Below are 23409 nucleotides of genomic sequence, written 5' to 3'. Positions count from 1 at the left end.
AAAGAAGAAAACTTAGGGAAAATCAGAATCATAACCAAAATGAACTAAGAATTTTGAATAAGACAATTAAAAAGGAAGTTAGAAAAGATCTGAGACGATACAATACGATGGAAATAACTAGAGTAATAGAAGAAAACAAAAGCTTGAAAGTACTCAGACAGAGCATGTCCATTGGAAGAAAAAACGTCCACAAATTAAGAAATGAACAGGGGCAAATCATTGAGGATAGAATTCAAATTATGAATACGATAGAGAGTTTTTATAGACAACTATACAAAGAACAGCAATGTAACCGGAGTGGGTCATTACCAAAGATAATCAATCAGGGATCTGAAATTTTACCGGACGTAACACCCAATGAAGTTCGAAGGTCAGTGCAAGAAATGAAAAACAATAAGTCCCCCGGAGGCGATGAAATAGTGGCAGATGCCTTGAAGGTGGCTGGAAATAGATTATGGCAGGTCCTTGCCAAACTATTCACTAGATGTTTGCAGGAAGCAATAACACCAACCCAGTGGTATAACGCAGAAATAATCATACTTCATAAAAAAGAGGATGCTACCGACCTCAGGAATTACAGGCCCATAAGTCTACTTTCACATATTTATAAACTATTTACAAAAATAATTACGAAACGACTAGAAAATAAATTGGAATTTTATCAGCCCATAGAACAGGCGGGTTTTAGAAAAGGCTATGGAACAAACGATCACCTACTGGTAATAAAAAATCTTATAGAAAAATGCACTGAATATAATAAACCACTAGCTTTAATATTTGTCGACTATGAAAAGGCATTCGACACCGTAAATCAACAAAAAATGTTGGAAGCCTTGACAGAATGCCGAATTGACTATCGGTATATAAATATAATTAAACATATATACCAAAACGCAACAGCCAGTGTTAGAGTGGGTGATCGTCAAACCCAGAAATTCCCGATACAACGTGGAGTACGCCAGGGGGACACCATATCGCCGAAACTGTTCACTACGCTTTTGGAATATATATGTAAAAGGGCAAAACTGACCGACAAGGGCATAAACATAAACGGAGAAAAGCTTAGCCATCTAAGGTTTGCAGATGATATTGTACTAATAGCTGATAGGATAGATGAGGCCAAAGAACTTTTAAATCAGCTCTACCTTTCCTCGCTAGAAGGGGGATTGAAAATAAATATATCTAAAACCCAGATGATGACAAATCTTGTAGTCAGCGAAGATATATGCGTAGGAACAAGATCCATAGACCAGGTAATGGCCTATAAATACCTAGGTCATGAGATTCGCATAGGAAAAGATAACCAAACCGTTGAGCTTCTCCGTCGTATAAGACTGACTTGGGCAGCCTTCGGCAAGCTGAACCATATTTTCAAATCGTCTGATATACCAATATGCCTTAAAAGAAAAACGTTTAATCAGTGTGTTTTGCCAGAGTTAACTTACGGTGCCGAAACGTTGACCATGACAAGGAGAACAGTTCAAAAGATCCGTGTGTGTCAAAGGGCGATGGAGCGTGCTATGTTGGGCGTTTCACTACGAGACAAGATCCCAAATCGCCAGCTACGACAAAGAACAGGAGTGGCTGATGCAGTAGAGAGAGTAGCAACACTGAAATGGAACTGGGCAGGTCACGTGGCTCGAATGACAGATAATAGATGGACAAAGCGGATACTGGAATGGAGACCAATAGATGATGCCTACCGAAGCAGAGGTCGTCCACCAACACGTTGGACTGACGATCTAAAACGTTGTCATAGGAATTGGATGCAAGAGGCACAAGATCGAAATAGATGGAAAATTATTAGGGAGATCTATGTCCAGCAGTGGATAAGCGAAGATTGAATGATGATGATGATTAGAGTTGATTGTCAACAATACCAACGTTTATTCCGTTCAGGAAACAGGCAGTTGGATAAGAGTTACTAAAGATGAGATAAGTGACTTCATAACGATACAAATTTTGATGGGTATAGTAGCTATGCCATCATACTTATACTACTGGAGTGTTAACTTCAGATATGATGAAATATCAGAAATAATGCCTCTTAAACAATATCAGAAAATTCACTGGTATATTCACTTCGCTAATAACGATCATATAAACAAAGAGCAGTTCTATCGAATTCGCCCAGTTTTGGACATAGTGAGAAGAAATTGTTTTATTATAGAAAAAGAAAAACGCCAGAGTATAGACGAGATATTAACTCCTTATAAAGGGGAAAAGGCTGGTTCACGACGACAGTACATAAAATCAAAACCAAAAAAATGAGGTTTTAAAATATTTGATAGAGCCGGCATTTCACGGTTGGTGTAAGCTTTCATAGTTTATGGGTGGGGAGATGATACTTTTAGGCAGCATACTTTTTCACAAAAAAATAATTCTTAGGATTGATAGGGGCTAAAGTTGTTCTTTCTCTAATACAATCAATGAAATCACCGGCGCTCTGTGTTATCTATGTCGATAATTTTTTTTTTTTTTTATTTAAACAAATATACCCGCATCAACCACTAAGGGTTATTAGCGGGGGGACATACACAAACAGTAAGATACATATTGTTACATAAAAAAAAATATTTTTTACAATCTGGTATACAGTTTAGTCATTTTAAGATAACTTAATAAAGACTGTAAATTTGACGTTAGTATACTTTTTAAATTATCACTAAGGGCACACGCGATTCTTTCGTTCTGGTACACTGGACACTCAACAATTATATGTTTCACTGACAACTGAGTGTTGCACTTGGTACACATCGGAGCAGCCTCCTGGTTGAAGATATGCTTGTGTGTAAGGAAAGTATGTCCTATTCGGAGTCGGTTGATGATGACTTGGTCTTTTCTATTATTTGGTAAGATGAGTTTGGTTCCTACTTGACTTAGACATTCTTTGAGTTTGTTAGCAGTGTGATCCCAAGTAGTTTGCCACGCTCTGTACACGTGGGCTTTGATATTTACTTTGTGATCAGTCCAAGGCATTTGATTTATGATAGCAATACTTTGGTCGGTGGTTGCATTGCTTGCCAGAGAGTCCACTTCCTCATTACCACTTATTCCCATATGGGAAGGTACCCAGATAAAGGAAATATCTTTTTGTTGAGTCTGTAGATAAGATAACTCTTCTTTGATCTTGAGAAGTATGGCGTGAGTTGTATATAGCTGTTTTATTCCAAGTAATGCGCTCATTGAATCGGTGATGATAACAAATTTGCTTTCATTGATAGAACAACATTTTTTCACGGCCTGGTGAATTGCCGTAAGTTCTCCGGTATATATACAACAATTTGTTGGGATTAGTATGGTAGACTTGACGTTTTCGTAGATGTAGGCTGCAGCATGTCCTTCATGACATTTGGAAGCATCAGTGAAGATTTGATGGATTGTTGGGTATTTGGATATTACATTCTTATAAGCTTGCTGTATAAGGAAAGGATGTGTGGAATGTTTCGGGAGTTCTGTTAGAGACGTGTCTATTTTTGGAGGTTTAATCATCCAAGGAGGAACATTTACATGAATGGGCATAGTAAGACTGAACTGTTCTAAATTAAGACCAATACGTTTTATTCGTTCGGGAAATGGTAGTTTTTTTATTGCAATGTTTCTGTAAAGATCGGACGTTATATTTGTTCTGCAAAGTATTGTTGAGTAGGTTACGTTGCTGTTGTTTGCTGAAATTCTGGCAACGTATTTTAGTGATAGGAGTTGCCTTCGTTGGCTTAAGGACAGTTCATTAGCCAAAACTTGTAAGCTACTTACTGGACTAGTTCTTGTGGCACCTAAAACTAATCTCAAGCACATATTTTGAATGTAGTCAAGTTTTTTTAAAGATGTTTTGTTAGCAGTATCGTAGCATAAACAGCCGTAATCTAGTTTACTTCGTATTAGTGATCTATATAGAGTAAGTAAGGTTGTTGTATCTGCCCCCCAAGAGGTATTTGACAGCATCTTTAGTAGATTAATTCTGGATTGGCAAGAACGTTGCAGATTGGTGATGTGGGTTTCCCAGTTTAAGTTACGTTCAAAAGAAAGTCCTAAGAAATTTATTTCTTCTGCTTGTTTCAGGACAACTCCATTTAGTGTTAATTGAACATTAGGATAATTTTTTCTTTTGCTAAAAATTAAATAACGTGTCTTTTCACTAGAGAATATAAAACCCGTGTTTTGCGACCAGCTTTCAATTGTGTGTAAGGTAGTTTGCAGTATATGTGTTCCCAGAGTTACATTGTTTGTTCTTAGATAAATGACTAAGTCATCTGCATATAGGCTAGTAAATACAGGTAGTTTTATTTGATGTATAATACTATTTATTGCAACTAGAAAGAGAGTAGGACTTAGAGTAGATCCTTGTGGAGTGCCGTTTTGAAGTACTCGTCTGGACGATGTAAATCCATTGGTTCTAACTCGAAAAGTTCGTGTTTCTAGAAAATTTTTAATAAAGGACAACATGTGCCCTTGAACATCCCATTCTTGAAGTGTTTTTAGTATAAGATGTCTCCATGTTGTGTCAAACGCTTTTCTTATGTCAAAAAACACGGCAATAAGTTTTTGGTTGTGCAGAAAGGATTCATGTATACTTGATTCAAGTGTTATTAGATTGTCTGTTGTGGATCTACCCGTACGAAATCCACTTTGTCTGATACTTATTAGGTTATTGTTTTCGAGGTACCATTTAAGACGATAATTAAGGATTTTTTCTAAAAGTTTGCAGGTACAACACGTAAGTGATATTGGACGATAGGAATTTGGATCGTCTTTTGGTTTATTATATTTAAGGATTGGAATTATAGTTGCTTGCGACCATAGATCAGGAAAGTCATGATGAATAAAAATATTATTAAAAATATCAACTAGTATTAGCTTTGCATTCAGAGGAAGATTTCGTAAGAAAAGAGGGTGGATATCATCAGGTCCTGGACTCGAATTTTTAGCACTTAAACAAAATTCTAATTCTTGAAGACTTACTGGTTTGTTTATTGGATTGCCGCTCTCTGTGATTTGTATATTTGAAGACTCCGTTAGTTTTTTGTGCTCTAGAAAGGATAGGCTGTAATTAGAATCACCAGAATTAAGTTCGTATATATCTGCTAGTATTTCTGGAATATCTTCTTTGTTTGAATGCGTTTGGTTATTATATGATAGAGTATCTATACCTCGAAAGTATTTTGTACCTTTTATTCTGCGGACTTTGTTCCATATGTTGCCTAAGGGGGTGGAAGGATTTATTGAAGAAACGTACTTTTTCCAACTTTCTCGTTTTGCTTTTTTGATTAATTGTCTGCTTTGAGCTCTGAGATTTTTAAACCTTAAAAGGTTTTCGATAGTTTTATGTTTCTTGTAAACGTTAAAAGCGTGTTTAGACAAAGTGAGTGCTTGTGCAATTTCGATATTCCACCAAGGAACTGGCTGCCTTTTACTCGATTTTGTTTTTCCCACTGCGATTGTTGCTGCAGAAATAATAATGTTATTAAATATTTCCAGATTTTGGTTTGCGTTATTGGTTAAATTAGATTTGTTTGTTTGTTCTTCTATCAGTGTTCGATATAAATTCCAGTCAGTCGATAATTTATTTTCAAGTTTTGATTTGTTTTACATTCTTCACCATGATTATGGAATTTTAGCCCTGGAAACAATGAGAAAGGATCGATTCAAAAATTGTGTTTTAGACGATGATAACTCTCTGAAGAAAAAAGAAAGAAGGGTCGTTTTGTTCAGGAAGTGACAACATTAAAAAAATAAATGTTGTAAAATGGTTTGACAACAAACCTGTTGTCCTAGCTAGTACATATATACCGTCTTCCTGTATACCTGTTCAAACAATTAAAAGGTATGATAAAAGTCAGCAAGCAAAAATTGAAATCCCTTGTCCCTCTCTCGTAAAACACTACAATTCTCACATGGGTGGAGTAGATCTGATGGACAAGCTGGTAAGTCTTTAGAGAATTTCCCTAAAAACTCGTCGCTAGTACATTTTCATATTTGCACAAATGCTAGATATTTGTATAAATAACGCATGGATTCTGTATAGAAGGGATAAAAATATTTTACAACACGCGAAAAGATTCTACTCTTAAATATTTTAGACAGTGCCTAGCAGAGGCTCTAACAGCGAAGGGCGGAAAAAATAAGAGAGTATTTGCCGAGCGAAACGAAAAAAAAATTAAAAAGTCGTTCTGCCGAGACCATCAGAGGAAATACAATTTGATAAAGTTGATCATTTTTCTATTTATGATACCAAAGGCAGGTGTAGGTATTGCAAATCAGGAGAGACACAATGGTCATGTTCAAAATGTTCTCTTAGACTGTGTTTAGTAAAGGATAGAAATGGTTAATTCTTTTCATAATAGCACATAAGTAAGTTTTACAACAGTTTTGTTTGCTTTTGACTAGAATGAAAAATTATTATCTTACTTTATTACTTTTTGCTTCCATTTTCTATTAAAAAACTAGTTTTAGTACTTTTAGTTTCTGCTTTTATTGGGAGGTTTCACCTACAATCTTAGACTACGTTTCTTATAAGATATATAATAAACTTTTACAATAAATTTGGATCTTTGCTATGTATCTTGGGGGATACACTCCATATCTCCCTTATTTATAAAAAGAATAATATAAAAATGGTCAAAATGACTTGTGATATACCATATCACACTACCTAAACAACAATTTCACAAATTAAGGAATAAAATGAAAATGAAATAGGGTATATAAAAAAAGACTTTCTATAAAAAAAAACCATTATCATTATTGTTGTTTTCTAAATTACTTTCCTCATTTAAATATCTATTTGACAGATGGATTGATATTTATTTGTCTATAACTTACACAAATATTTATGACATTCATGTATAAATTTTATTTTTTAACTGCGTATTGTCGTAATAACGTGTAAATCGAGCGGACATGCCCTTATATCCCACATCAATGTGTTACAAAAATTGAGGTTATATAAACGCTTGTAACAGGTGTTGTTAATGTCAAAGTGCTATTAGTGTTTATTCAGATATATTATTGTGGCGTAAAATAGGCGTATAACATTTTAAAAATGATGTGAAAATAAATAATTGCTTTCATATTTCAATGTAATTGATATACATGAAAAACTCTTTCTATTTTTTTTTATTATTAAAAACAGACATTTGTTACACATAATTATTGTAGGCTAATATTGTTATTTTAGAAAATTTGTTGTAGTATTTCAGACGACAATACCAACATTGTTGTAGATAACTAAATTACAGATTATCCTGGATAATATTATGGTTTTAGGATTACTTTGAAATCCTGTTAACATAATATTAGAATTATTTTTATTTATTTATCTTCTTCTTCTTATTGCTCCGTCTCCTTTCGAACGTTAGCAATCAAAATGGCAATTGTAGCTTTAGAAACTGCTACACGACAGATTTCTGTGGACGAGCGGTCAAACCATCTCCTTAGGTCTTTCCGACACGAGTTCTGTCATCTTCCAACTGATCTTTTGCCCTACACTTTACATTCCAATATGATTTGGAGTAATTCATATCTTTCATTTTTGTATCCATGGAATTCTCAGCATCCGTCTGTATATATACATTTCAAAGGCATCTATTCTTCTTTTGTTCCAGGGTCCATTGTCCAACTTTCACAGCTATACAGGAAAACAGAAAAAAACGTAACATCTGATCATTTGAAGTCTGAGCTCTGGACTAAGGTCTGATCTTGTAAAAAAATGTTTTCATGCTCACCAGTGTTTCCCTCGCTTGTTCGATTTTTGACAGGATTTCTTTTTTTGCGTTACACTGGCTCTTGATATTTGCTCCCAAATATTTTATGGAAGTTACCTGTTATATTATTTGTCCCTTGGCGTACAAATATACGTTTGTTGGTATATTTGAAAATACTAGAATTTCAGTTTTGGAAACATTTAGATGTAAACCGAACATTTCGCTATTTCGCATTTATTATATTTTGTAGTTCTTGTGCGTTGGTTCGCTATATTGCTCGTATATTTCTCTATTATACCTAATTCGCCAGTTGTTGTTTTCACTTATTGGGCCCAGTATCCTACGTAATATTTTTCTTTTAAACACATCTAATGCATTGGCAGATTTCTGTGTCACCACCCATGTTTCACACCATAACTTACTATGGGCCTGATTATTGTTTTATAGACCCGGAGTTTTGTTTTTCGGTGTACGTCTCGCGATTTGAATATGTGCCCCATCGCGAAATAGGCTTTATTTGCCAGCATAAGCCTTCTATTTATTTCCGGTTCTTCTTCCTTGCTTGCGACCAGATTCATTCCAGATCCATTCAACATATAGATATGTTCTATATCGTCAATAAAGTGTTGTTGCGCCGGTCTATTTGATCTGGTTTGTATGCGTAGTTTTGTTTTATTTGAATTTATTGCTAGCCCTACTGCTTCTGCACCCTGTTTCAACTTAACGTAGGTTTCTTCCGCTGCGTTCACTGTTCTGCTCATTATGTTTATATCATCTGTGTATGCTGCTAATTGGGTAGATTTGTTTGTAAGTATGTTATTTCCGTTCACCGTCAACCGTCTAATTATATATGCAAGAACAAGATTAAGGAGCGTTGAGACCAGTCCGTCGCCTTGTTTCAGTCCTTGTGTTATCGTAAACGCATCAGTGATCTGTCCCTGAATACATACCTGTGCTTCTGTTTCTGTTAGTATCATTTGCACTAGTCGTATTAATTTTGATGGTATGCCAAATTCTTCCAATATATTACGTAGAATTGTTCTATCTATTGAATCATAGGCTTGTTTAAAATCTACAAAGAGTTGGTCAATGGCAGATCTATTTTGCCTAAACCCTGATTGATATTCCCTGATGATTTTTTCCGTGAGAGGTTAAAGTCTTCGATTAATGATGTTTGAGATTTTTGTTGGGGTATTTCTTCTTCTATCTAGCATGAGCTAAGGAACATGTATGGAGCCTAAAAAGCGAGGGCCAAAGAAATCACTATAAAGACGCTTTGTTAAAGAAATTCACCTTAAACAAATAAGAGTTTAACCCAGTTCCCATAAAAATTCTGCAACAGGATTAGACAATAGTTATATCCATATATCCATATCTCTCGTATTAGCTGGTACATCTGTTGTGTCAAATTCCTTTCTCCTTGTTTGAGTGGTTCTGCCGGTATTTTATCTATTCCCGATGCTTTATGGTTTTTTTGTATGTTGATTGCTGTTTGGACCTCCTCTAGCGTTGGGGGTCTAGTTAATTTATTTTCTGCTCCATCTTCCCCAAGTTCTTGTTGTTGTACCTCCTGCCGTGCCTGCTGCTGCATCTGTTGTTGTAATGGTGGTTGTGTCCTTTTGTTTAGGAATTCCTTAAAATATGTCATCCAGGTTCTATTAATTTCGTCCATATCGCTAATGATTTCACCCTTCGTATTTTTGCAGAGGCTAGTCTTCGGTTTGTATCCCTGTCTTAGATGTTTGATAAATTGGTATGCACTACATGTTTCGTTTTCCTTAAACTCCCTCTCAATAAATAATATATATTATTTTTTTAATTAGTCGATCATTTACTGAAAGGTACGATACTTTGTCCAAGATCAGTATCATATCTAAATCAGCAAAAAAAAAAAGAAGTATTACCATCATGCAAAGACGTAAGTTTATTACCAGTGCACCTCGAAATAACCTCTAAAATAAACAATTTTTCGCAGCATCCTTTCCTAACATGAGAGAGGTATTTTGTTAAAGTTTGTTTAACAGTAAATGGTTGATTTCAATTAGTATCGACTATAAACATCCTAGGTTAACCGATAATAGTATAAAAGGAACGGTTTCAGGTAACAATGGTTTACCTGAGGTACAAGGTCTTAACAATGGGCCAAGTCAGACAAATTTAATAATATTTACGACCGCACTAATTAAAGTCAACCATTTTCTGCTAAACAAACTTTACAGTTTGACACAAACGATTTACATATAACTAAAAGCTCACTATCTCATTAGTTCTATGACCTAAAATTAAAAATGATTCTAAAAGCCTGCTTGTATGATAGATATTTGATAGATGTCTGTATCTTACGACAACCCTTTTTACCTAGATATAGAACAAGAATACGTCAAGATAGCGTGCTGATACCAATGCTCTCTCATCTCTTCTATATAAAACTAATAACCTCAAAAATCACGAAAATAGCGTTTTATACAAAATATACTGTAGTACCTGACTCCCATCCAGATCCAGTGACTGACTCTAGAAGACTGACAACTTATTTTTTTTATTACATAGTACATTTTAATACGTTAATTTTTACTTACATGCTTCTGCATTAGTATAATCAGTAATCGCATTATTTTCTGCGACATGGATGCAATATTTTCTTTGATTAAGGGAAGAGTTAAATCACATTTTATGAGATATCAGGCTTAGGCTAATGACACACGCAGCGGTTTGACCAAAGGGTTTATCGACGCGGTTTTCTAGACTAGTGAAACACTTTACGATTTAACCAAAGCTGTTTTTCATTTAATTTAACCAGTTTATTTAATCAAGAAAGGAGTTTTTAATTACTTCAAAAAGAAATAGAAATATTTCACTTTCAAAATTCTTATGATTTATTGAAATGAGTGATGAAGAAGAGGAAGTATTGATGTTGACTCTTCTGTACTACCGCTGGAAAAGAAGAAGAAAAAGTCGGAGGATGTGGATACACCCATTTATTCAAGAAAGAAAAGATAAAGAGCAATTCAAATAATTTGTTCTTTTAGTTGAGAAGTCATGATTAATTTTACTGCTGTCATCCCTTCAGAAGGGAACATGTCGCAAATATTTCCTCTCTCTCTTTTTTCCTTCTCCCCCCCCCGCCCCCAATAAATAAGAGACAAAAATATTAAAGAAAAAACAAACAAAAATCCAACAATTGTTAGCAAACCGCTTTCAGAAAACCGATACGTGCGACATGGGTGATGCAATAAAGCGCACCTACTACTTACTAGTCAGGCTGTTTTTTAAAACGAGCCGTGGAGTCGTCCCAACCATCAACCGACTCGGTTTCAAAACCGCCAGGCGGCGCGCATTGCTCGGTCTGTGACTTAGAGTAGGGAATTCTACTCGTCAATTGACGAGTAGAATTCCCTACTCTAAGGTCTGTGACTACCCATTTATCAACATAGACAACAGACTACATTATAATGCACAGCCTAGGTGTGGCGTGATTGGTTGGTGGGTGGGTCCCAATTTAAAAATTGGCGGGTTTCATGTTTATTAAAATGACAATTGAGGTATCTCTCTTAGGTTATTAATTTAACTTGAAATATTTTCAGCCCGAAAATAACTTAGACGTATTTTGCTAACATTATTTTCTCTTTTAGGGACTTCGAAAATATTTCGAATATTTTATATTTTTTTCAGGTTAAAAATAACTTAGATTATTTTTCTGATATTTATATACTGTTTTGGGACTTTGAAACATTTTTACTATAAAAATAACTTAGGATTATTTTTACTTTTCAGGTCTTTTTCGAAATTTTTAATACGAAATTTGTGAATAACTTTTTATTTGTTTATATTTTGTTGCATGCATTTTCAGGAAAATCAGACCATTTTAAATAACTTTTGTTTCCCGAAATTTTTGGGTCTTAGGTGTAGTAACTAACGACCTTCTTTTACAGATTCTTAGTTCTAAGACTAATTAACACTTAATTTTCAGATTCTTAGTATTAAGATATCTAACCCCTTTCTTTGCAGATTCTTAGTTATAATACTAATCAACTTTTATTGCAGATTCTTACTTGTAATATACATTTAATTGTATTTTAATAAAGGTATTTTTCCCGCTAGCTAGGGTTCATATATAACCTATATGTCCACGGACCGTGATCCCTATATGCTCCGGTCCAACATAGCTATGGATAGTGCGACTGGACCACCTTCCCTCATTCCCGTTCCCGAGGGTCAAATCCAGCGACAATTAGTAATATTTGTAGTAAAATTTCATAAAATACATGTATAAATGCTTAGTTTAGGCTTGAATTTTAAATCTGTGTTAAGTAATGATGTTATAATGATGTTATATTTGTAGGCTTTTATATTAGAATTGTATTTTTAAATCGGGATGTACTGGGCCCTAGGCGGTTTAGAGGGGTTTTCCTTCGCCATTGCACCAATAACGCCCCCCCCCCCACCTTTGATTTCCCAGATTTTTAATAAAGAATAAAGACATTTTTAAACATAGCTGTTTAGTGTTTTACTTGGTTTGCAATAGTTATTTCCAGTAAACCTCTGCTTCATTTTGTTGACAATGAAAATTTTTCATAGTACTCGATTCACAATACATCTTTTTATTATCCTACATTTGTGGTGAAATCTAACATAATTCAGTGTTCTAAAAAATGAAAATGGATAAATGTCAATTTGGATTTATGCAAGGAGGCAGGTCTACATCAGCAATTTTTATTATAAAACAGCTAATTTAACAATTTATTGTAAAAGAGATAGACTTGCACATAGTATTATTAATCTTGAGAAAGCACATGATGAAGTTATCAGAAACCTACTGGGGCAGAGATTTAGTAGGAAAGGAGTGCCGGCTGAATATGTGAGTGGAGTATAAGCAAGTAACAACTATAATAGTGTTAGAACTACTATATATAGTTAGAATAACTATTATAGTGTTAGAACGATACAATTGTAGGTGAAACTGGCCAATTTTGTGTGAAAATAGGGCTTCATCCGGGTTTCGCCCATATTTATTCTCATTTGTGCTGGATTAGATAACAACTGAACCTCCTTGGTATAGAGTAGCGGAGACAGGTCCTTAATGAAAAATGATTAAAATTAAGTTGGATACAAACAAAATATTTAGAATATTCTTTTAAAGATGATATTTCAAGTCCAGATAGAGTAGTTGGCTTGAATAGACAAGAACTCACAAAAGATGATAATTTTCGGCTTTTAGGATCGGTATTACCGTTTTATTTATCATACTTCAATTAAAGGTAAAGGAAAGAGGCAAATTGAATGATGTGTGATAAAAAAAGGTACCAAGAAAACTAGAAGGTAATTGTATAGGACTGCTTTCAGACCAGAGCTATGATGTATGGTACTGAATGTAGGGCAGTAAAAAAGGGGATGAACAGAAATTGCATGTTTCTGAAAAACCATAATCTCAGAGAAAAAGCGGAGAGGTACTTAGTCCCTGGAAGAGAACAGAAAAGTTTACAGGAAAATAATTAGAGAAGCCGATCCCACATAGAGAAAGCTAACGAGAATAATAATGTTAATGAATGTTCTAGAAATAAAAATAATAAGAAGAACCTCTAAATCTTAATAAAAAAAAATTACCTATACAAAAAAATTAAAACAATATCTATATATCTAATAAAAAAATGCATCACTAGCATATCAAAATAAAAAAACACAAGTCAGAATTTAATTTTACCTACATAATCTCAAAAGAAAAAATAATTACATTTCTAATAAAACTGTAATACCACAGTATATTGCTACTCTTTATATTGCTAATAAATTCTTTAGCGATATACTGTGTCACAATACCTCAATTGTCATTTTAAAAAACATGAAACCTGCCAATTTTTAAATTGGGACCCACCCAACAACCAATCACGCCAAACCTAGGCTGTGCATTATAATGTAGTCTCATAGACAACCGTCCAATTCGATTTTACTTTCGGCAAACGCTTCGGTCAAAACCGCAGCGTGTATCACGGCACTTAATTGTAACTTTATGTTTGCCCAATTTTTATATATGTACATATAGATTTAAAATTATTAAGAAGGCAATTTTCTCCGAAATAGTATAAACATACCCCACAGCTTCGTTATTGAATTTTAAAATGCATTAATTAAAATGCAAAAATATAGAAATTATTCAAACATGTTGTATAATAACGACATCGACTTCTTACATTAAATACCAACAATGTACAACATTCCTATTTTCTTTTCCTTTTCCAAAATTTTCCAGTATAAATTCTAAATGTAAAATCGTTCTAACTCTTATATTCCAACGTAATGGGATAATATTTAAATCGATAGACGAGCATAAAGTTTTTTAAATTCGATTCAACCATTTCATGGCTATATCCGTTTATATATGTGTATAGACGTTTCTGGAAGCAATACATTAAGCTTCAATATAAGATATCTTCCACTGCTTATCGGCAGATACGGACTCTCATGACTATGGAAATCTGCAAGGCTCGGTGATACTCGTAGCTGTAACTTAGTTTTATTTAATACATCAAATAATATATTAAGATTTGGGTCGGTTTCGTTGTAAATTTACAACTTTGCGATATCCATATGTAAACTGAGAATGCCGGTTGTACAAATATTGCTCAATGGAAACAGGTTTTTAACACAGTATGAACCTGTATTTTACATAAAGAGATGAAAATATTGTACTCGCTTTTATAATTGGTTACAGGGAGATATATTATCTTTAGGCAGACATATTGCTTTGCTCACTAGATTCTTGATAAATTTATAGACTAAATTTATTTTAGTAATTTTTGCTGCTTAAATATCTTAAAATCATAAAACTTCTTATACAACCAATTTCTCTATTTGATTACCTCCAAGTCTTTTATTTCTCGATTTCTAAAGTTATGAGTATGACACTAGAGACACACGAGAGAAACCGTACATCGGTTTTACAGTTTTCTTAGTAAAATATAAATGCTTTTTCTAAAATTTCCAATGCATTTAACTGTTCTTTTTCATCAATCTGTAGTTGCACCAATGTTTTTTTTCGTCTGTATCAAATTAATTACCCAAATCCTACTCAGACACACGAGCGTCTTATCCTGATAATAAATTATGTCATTTATTTTTATTAGACTTAGGAATAGTACTTATTTTACTTTACGTGTAGGGTTAAAACAATTAAATCTTGCTCATACAAAAAAAAATGGTCTAAATGACCGTGTCAGTTCCTATAGAAGATCGTGTTCAGTGCAAGTTTCTACAACAAAGGACAACTAATTGAATCCTGTAGAGTCCCATATTCAAACAGTGTATCGGAGTCAGCAGGCAACAGTCACTATTCTCCATATTGGTTTTACAATTGGACACTTCGGCTCGCAACTGCTCGATTATATAGGTCAAATATTAACCAAAATAACAAAACATATAAACAAAAGGAATAACACCAGCTTTTAGAACAAACAAAAACGTAGGCAAATATATTAAAAACAACAAGAGCCAAAATAAAAAGCATTTATAGAGTGGTGTATACAAACTTTAATGTGGCGATTGTCCAAAAACTTACATCGGTCAAACTGGCAGAACTTTTAAAAAACGTACAGCAGAACATAAAAGAGCTTTCAATAATAGAAAAACAGATTCTATATACGTACTTTACCTTCTAGATCATAATCATTATTTTAATGACGAATTTCAAATTCTTCACATCCAAAATAAAGGCCTTAAGCTATCTTTATTAGAATCTATGCTACCGAAACAGCTGTAGTGATAAGATTTTATAATAAATTTTGTGAAAGTTTTGAAAACAAAGTTTTCGGTGTTTGATTGTTATATTTAAATATGTGTTTGTGTGGGTTGGTTTTTTGAAATTGTTGGTTAAATATCCGGTACTCTTATGTGATTAACATATCCAAAAAAGAAAGTGAGTTTTTGTTTTCTTCTTCCGTAGTGAATTTGATTGATACTTCTTTATTTATTGTTAATGTCCATCAGGAATTTATTTAATGCTTCTGGTCCGTGAGGCTAAAGGAAGAGCACATTATCTATATATCTACACCATTTTATGAGCTGTTTGCCTTGTTTGTGTACAATGATTATGTGGTAGAGCTCAAAACACCAACTTTAATTAAAAGGCATTTCAAGAAGAATAAACGTAGTAACAAAGGTTTTAACAAAAAATGACTACCCATTGTCATTTATAAACAAGAAATTTCACAAGACAAAAGAAACAAAAACAACAAAACAGCACTAGCCGTCCAGAATCACTCACAAAAATGGACTCAAGGTTGACAAAAATAAAATATGTAAAGGGATTATCAGAAAACGTAAAAGAATGGTAAATGAGCATTAACACAGAGTCCAATAAAAATATGTATCATCAATCATGAAAGAAACAGACATGAAAAAAAAAAGTCAAAGAAGCAGCTCTCATTCTACTCAATGAAGAAAAATGTGTTGCAAACCCATAAGCAGAATGTAGCATGCTTTGGCTGTCACTACTAAAAGAAGAAGTCAATAACAAGAATATACCAACCATAGCAGATTAAGAAAATTCGAGGGACATTGTATTCAGTTTTGCACAATACACATCCAAGACACAAACACAATACACGAACGCTCACCCACATACAAAGCGTTTAAGCACATGCAAATAATGCAGAAACACACAAAAGAATTAGAATTTTAAAGTTCCATATGGCATAAAATCCACGCTCATATCTTTCCAACCAAGCATGGCTGTTGCCTATGACACCGAGGCCAATTGTTAAGTAAGCCAACTTTCAATTTTTTGGGAAGATAACCTTAACTGTGGTGGTTATACACTATTTTCAACAAAATTCTTAACCCTCTACTACATGAATTATGTTTTAGATAGAAAATTTTTTTTTTGCAAAATTTAAGATTTTGTTGTTATAAACAAGTATATTTACCAAAGAATTTACAACAATTTTCTACTAATTAAGAAAATAAAAAAATAAGTCATATATGGCTTCCTATGCAATAAATCTAAAATGTACAAAAATAGACAGGTCCAAATATGGCTTCTTATGCACTTAAACTAGTTATTATTTTTAGGAGTAAAATTCTACGAAACAATTTCTATCTTTGTTTAAACATAAAAATACGTTACATTTAGTACATCTAACAAAAGATCTAAATTTACAGTCATTATAGCACAACAATCTTGTATCATTTCACTGGAGAAAGTGGCCAATGGCATCTATACGAACTTCATTGCTTGGATAATCTTGACGCAAAGTAAGCCACTTTTTGGATTTGGGAGTTTCTGCTTCAGTTATGGAACTACTTGGTGAATTAACATTTGATAATGGTCGACCCCTTTTCTTTGGCAAACTATTCTTGCCACCTTGCATAAATTTTCTGCAATATATTGTTTGAAGTCAAATAATGGCATATAATTTACACTCTTTTGGCGCCACATGTCCACAACAGGTGAAAAAATATTTTCTTGTACCATTTTTTTGAACGTAACTGAATTCTATAGAGCCCTAGCATGGAAACTCCTCCCATCTGCTTGTTATAAACATCTATTGATTTAGGACAAGAAATTTCACGATGTTCTTTGGCTTCTCGAAAATAGCGCTCTCTGGAAGTAATAGGAGAACTACCTACGTATAGATATATACGATATATAGATATATTATAGATTACCAGAAGGCATTTGACAGAGTAAAACATGACAAATTAATGACTCTAATGCAAGAAATTGGAATTGACAACAAAGATCTTAGAATTATCAGACACATTTACTACAATCAAACGGCCAAAATCAAAATAGAAGACCAGTTAACTAATAAAATTGCAATAAAACGTGGAGTACGACAGGGCTGTATTTTGTCTCCATTGTTGTTCAATATTTATTCTGAATGGGTATTTAAGGAAGCTTTAGACGGTTGTGCGAAAGGAATACTAATAAACGGTGAATGGTTTAATACCATTAGATATGCAGATGACACTATAGTTTTTGCCGATAATCTGAATGACTTACAGATATTAACAAATCGCATAACAGAAGTCAGCAACAGATACGGACTAGCTCTTAACATAAAGAAAACCAAATTTATGACAATTAGTAAGAAACCAATACTAAACGCTCAACTTACAATCAAACAACAGAATATCGAAAGAGTCGAGCAATATACATATCTAGGCACCAATTTAAATAGCCAATGGGACCACTCAACAGAAATTAAACAGCGAATAATAAAAGCAAAAGCAGCATTCGTTAGAATGAGAACCATTTTCAACAGTCGAGACATATCATTAAAAACAAAATGACGTCTATTAAAGTGCTACATATTCACAGTTCTGCTCTACGGAATGGAAGCATGGACACTGACTGTTGCATCTATGAATCGGCTCGAAGCTTTCGAAATGTGGTGTTATAGGCGCATCTTACGTATATCCTGGGTTGACAGAGTTACTAATGTGGAGGTCCTGCGTAGAATGGGGAAAGAAAGTGAAATTCTCATGACCGTCAAAACTAAAAAGTTGGAATATCTAGGACATGTAATGAGAAATCAAGAACGTTACGGCATTCTCCAGCTGATTCTCCAAGGGAAAGTAAATGGTAAGAGAGGACCGGGAAGAAGACGCATTTCCTGGCTTCAAAATTTACGAAAGTGGTATAACACGACTACCACTGAACTGTTCCGCGCTGCAATAAACAAAGTAAAGACAGCCGTGATGATCGCCAACATCCGGAACGGATAGGCCCTTTAAGAAGAAGACCTACGTATGTTGAGAGCATGGTAACTAGTTTGTTGTTGTATGGTACTTGTATGTAGCATGGTACTCCATCTATAACAGCAGTTTTCTCTACCATACTACCTCGACCAGGTTTTTTTACTCTTTTGGTGTAGGCATATGGCAGTTTGCTACTGTGTTAATTCTAGCTATCCCTAAGGGCAGCAAACCATTTTGTGAAAGATAAACTTGTAGGTTAGGGCTGTTGAACCAATTAGCAAAACATACTTTATGATTTTTGTGCCGTGGGATTGTACTAGTTAGTTTTGTAATTATATTTCCACTTGCTCCAAGATCTGGTGCACCATCAGGTATTACTTTGCTTTCCAGCAAATTATCAAAATCGTAGCTGAATCCTGAAACTCCACTAAGTACCAAATTTTTGAATCCCTATTTCTTGGGTTACTTAGGATTGTATTGTTTTAGACTGTGTCTTGTTTTAGTAGGTATGATTTGTTCATCAATAGAGAGATACTCTTCTTTAGGAACTAATAATAATTGTTCACGTATGTTTGTACGAGAGGTCTCATTTTAAAAAGTTTATCGTGACCGGGTAAACCAGCTCGTATAAACTTATTGTTGTCATTGAAATGTAAACATTTTTTAATCTCTTCCCACCGATTACAACTTATAGTTTCGTATTCAACTCGTTGGCCTAAACGTGAGTTCCAGTAGAGTCTACTAGAAGGTAATTTTAAAATTGACATAAATACGCTAATTCCAATAAATTGTTCAATTTCATACTTCGTAATGTTGCCTGGTTTGTTGACGTTATCTTGCACTAATTTCAAATTTGACTAATTAACTATTAACTCCAATAAGTCGTCATTAAATGAGAATTTAAAAAAGTCTAGAGGACTCTCCAATCTCTGCATGCATTCTGGCCATTCAGATTCTGCCAAGAAGCATAATCATTTTCATAACAATACTTCAATTTTGATTCCTTCCATAATATTTTCTCTTTCTTGTTTTTAGATGTAGATATTGATTTATTTTTGTCTGCTGGTTTGAGTCCTATTAAGGTAGTTACCCTTACATCGTCAACTTTTGATTCGGCATCAGATGTCTCTATGTCAGAATAATCAGTTTCAGATACTACTACTAAATACGTTGTTTTGTAAACGAAGAAGGTAAATATTCTTCGTCTGAATCAGTATAATCATCGTCGCTTAACCCTCCATCACTGGGAATAGTGTTCACATATTTAGAACTGCGATAAAACCTTTGGGGATCCATTTCTGAAAAAAAATATCTACATAAATTACTCTTCAAATGCATACAAAGCCATATATGGCTTCGACAAAATCTGTATATTTTTTACGATAATGCATAAGAAGCCATATATGGATGATCACTAAATATGTCGTTTTCTCTGACAAACCCAAGTAAATAATCACTAAATATCATCTAACTTATAAAGAACAAACACCAATTAGACATGAAATAATAAAAAAAAATTGATTACTTACTGGTAAAACGTCGATGTTTGAAGATCAATTTTTTACTTGTTCTAAAAAATCGCAATGCACAGCACGTTGTAACTAAAATGATTGGGTTGACTTGTCTAGCAGAGTTGCCAGATTTTAAAAATATATAGAGTTATGCCTGGGTATGTGCTGAACTTTAAATTAAAAAAAAATAGTAAACTACCGAATCCATATATGGACTTCCATGCGGTTAAATAATTCTTTTGAACACGAGTGAAAATCGAAACGTCACATTTTAGTTGTCAAAAATGTAATTTTAATTACATTCAACTGTAGCTAGATCCCATATAAATACAATATTTAATCTGTATTTTAATTGTTCCAAGTGTCCCTTGTACTATAATTTATAAATTGTTTAAAATATTTTAAAAAATTAGTTATATCTCGTTTCTATTCAAATATAAAGTATAAAAAATGTGAGATCGTGCGTCTATAAAATGTTTTTGGAGTCAAATTACAAGATTACCAAACAAGATATTTTATTCGGATTTTTTTACCATTTCCATCACGATATTTAAATAATCCAGTCAGTCCCTGTCCGTCTGGTGATGGTTTGAGTGGCAGCGCGTTTAGGATATTTACATTTGGGAAAACTAAACCCGCACCTAGATCCTATCAATTTCTCACAATACCCTTCTCCACGGACTCTACGACATACTTACACAGCAATTCGAGTCGAACCGTCTTTTCTGACGGCATCATCAGCTTGGTGTTACTGGCCTGGCACTTGTAACTCGAATTGAGATGATCTCTTGTCACCCCGGCGATTTTCAACTTATTTACCATCATGTGATTTCCTATCTCTTCTACGTGGCCTTCGATCAACCTCTCGTTCATGAACCAGGAGACTGTCGGAGCAGGTCGACCTGAAAAATGTCCTCGAATTCATGAAAAATGCCTTCGACAAGACCTCTCGAGATATCTTGATACGAATTTTCAGCGAATTTGATTGGAACATTCGGAATAAGAAGGTTGTTAACGTTCTCGAGAAGTATGTGGGTAAGTAGGGAATTTATATATTTTTAAAATACATACAATGCAAGCATTTTAGGTGGATATTTGAATAAATATAGATAAAATTTTTTGTATGTGACCACCAGTAAAAATAATAAATAAACATAACCTTGCTTGAAAGCTTAGTGCTAAATACCACAGTAAATTTTCCTATTTTTAAAAATAATAGGTCAAAAAATAATATTACACTATATAAATCGCAATAAAGGACATAGAATATTATTGAACAATATTGTTTAAATTCGAATATATATTCCTATCATGTTAAAATGCAAATAAACTTATTATCAACACATTTATATTGCATCACATTAATAAGCAACAAAGTTGTATTCAATTATGCGAAAAAGATCTTAACATAACTTTTTAATGTTCTAATTTCGAACATATTTTCGAAGCTCTGATATATAGGGTGTTGTTTGCAAGTAGATCACTGTTTTATTTTTTTTTTCAATAGGGATGTTCACTAATTTTTAAATATTGGTCAATTCAATAGGTTATAACATATATAAAAACATAGCAAACATAAAATTGTTTAAAAATATATATTTCTTAAGATAAATCAATTCTTAATTTCAATTCTGATGGAGGCTAGAAAAACGGCTCCTCGCAGCGAGGCTACGGTGTGTGACGTCAGCAGTCGTATCGACAACTTGTTTTGTATACGTATTTACGAAGTGTGACCAGTTCTTTAAATATTTAATCACTGATAATGAAGCCAATTAAGTGGTGTTTTGTTCCTGGGTGTCTAAATACATCTAAAAACAATAATGAGAAGATTTTTATTACAGTTCCAAACAATTTAAGACCATATTCACATAAAATTGTCAAACCACAGGTTTTTATATCTGTACCTCTGAGGGATACTCCACAACACTATGTACATTTTTTCAATTTTGACAATTTTCAGACTAATAATTAACTTTTATAACTTTATTTAAAGGAATAGACCACTAGGCCCTAAACCATTTGCTGATAAAGAAAGTGACCTTTAAAAGAACACAAAGTCCATTTTTACTTAGAGGGATAAAACACCATGTGAATGTTTTGTCCATCTACGCATGTGAATTACTGCCGCGCATATCTCTATGATGAGAGGTAGACTGTTGGTGATCTAATAATAATACTTTTGCTATTTATGGTGTGTTTACAGTGGTTTGTTACTAATAATAAGAACAATGAACCATAATTCTCGTAGGAGAAAGATTCTTGAAGTACCTACTAAAAAGTTCTGCGAATTCTTCTACTGAATTTACAGGTAAGCTACCTTTTTGCTCATTATTTTTAAATTATTAAAAAACATAACCTCAAAAGGATAATGTAGTGATTTGATACCAACCTTAGACTAGCAATATTATTAAATATTTTACAACCAATATTATGCGCCTTGTTTAATTTCAGAATCAAATAATACACCAAGCAGTGATGTTTTAAATGAAGAGAGATTATTAGAGATGCCTTGAGTTGTGATAACGAAGATCAGTCTGATATAGAGAAAAGTTCTGATAAACTATTCGTAGTGGAAATGAAATAAGATCTGCATACGGTCTTACAAATGTTACGGCCAGAATAAAAATGTTAGCATTAATACTTGTTTAAAAAAGTAAAAATTATCATCCAGAAGTTTCTACTAAAGAGTAATACCCACATGGAGGCGGACACTGTCCATGCGCTGATAGAGCGAAAGAGAAAAAGCTTAACCTTTCTATTTACACGCCCTGGGACGCGTTCCTATTTACACTGGAAGCCGTTAGTTAGATAAACCGCAATGAAATATACCGTACATACTATGGAACTAGAAGAATTTAAAAATTTAAGGTCTTTGTATGATGTCAAAACATCTTAAAATCCGCCTTTGATTAATAGAAAAGAGACATTAATAAACAACAAGTTCTTCTGTCAAACTGTGTTTAACTGCAAGTTAAACAAAACAGCATTGGAACTATGTTTTTAAAAAGTATTTTTCATGACGAAAACCAGGAAATTGACCTTGTTAGATTTCGAAGGCGACACCTTACATTGCCAAAAGATTTGCAACTGGTATCACAAAGTCCAATACTTATATCACAACAAAAGTATAACGATCTATTGGCATTACTGTAAAATGTTCCTACATTTTGCCATGATTTTTCTTAAAACTTAAAGCATACCTACTAGTAATACTAATAGTGACTATTCAGAAGGAGACTTACTTGAGGATGACTGAGTGGTTTGTACCTAAAATGCCATTTTTACATACATATTTGTATTTGTAAAGGTAAATTGTATGATTAAATAAATTTTGTCAGTAAAAGTCAAATAGGATTGTAGTTGTTATTGAATACCCCATACTAATTCTTACAGTACAATAACTTTATTAGATGAATACAACACCATGTCCGTTAAAAGGGTTAAAAACACAGGAACAAATTTGTTTTTAATTATAACAAATGTATTATGTAAATAACAAT

At 33.5% G+C, this 23409-nt stretch overlaps 1 protein-coding gene across 1 annotated transcript in view; it reads right to left on the bottom strand.

The window, feature by feature from the left end:
* The window catches only part of LOC140435052 (protein turtle homolog A-like), a 580999-nt gene that overhangs the window by 173085 nt on the left and 384505 nt on the right, over positions 1-23409 (bottom strand). The window contains exon 4 of the mRNA XM_072523739.1: positions 20608-20811. Within this exon, the coding sequence (XP_072379840.1) occupies positions 20608-20811 (204 nt within the window). The remainder of the gene's footprint in view (positions 1-20607; positions 20812-23409) is intronic.

Source organism: Diabrotica undecimpunctata, chromosome 2 (genome assembly GCF_040954645.1).
Source record: "Diabrotica undecimpunctata isolate CICGRU chromosome 2, icDiaUnde3, whole genome shotgun sequence".
Taxonomy (NCBI): Eukaryota; Metazoa; Arthropoda; class Insecta; order Coleoptera; family Chrysomelidae; genus Diabrotica; species Diabrotica undecimpunctata.
Note: the sequence above shows the minus strand (reverse complement) of the source record. Positions and strands in the feature narration are given on the sequence as shown.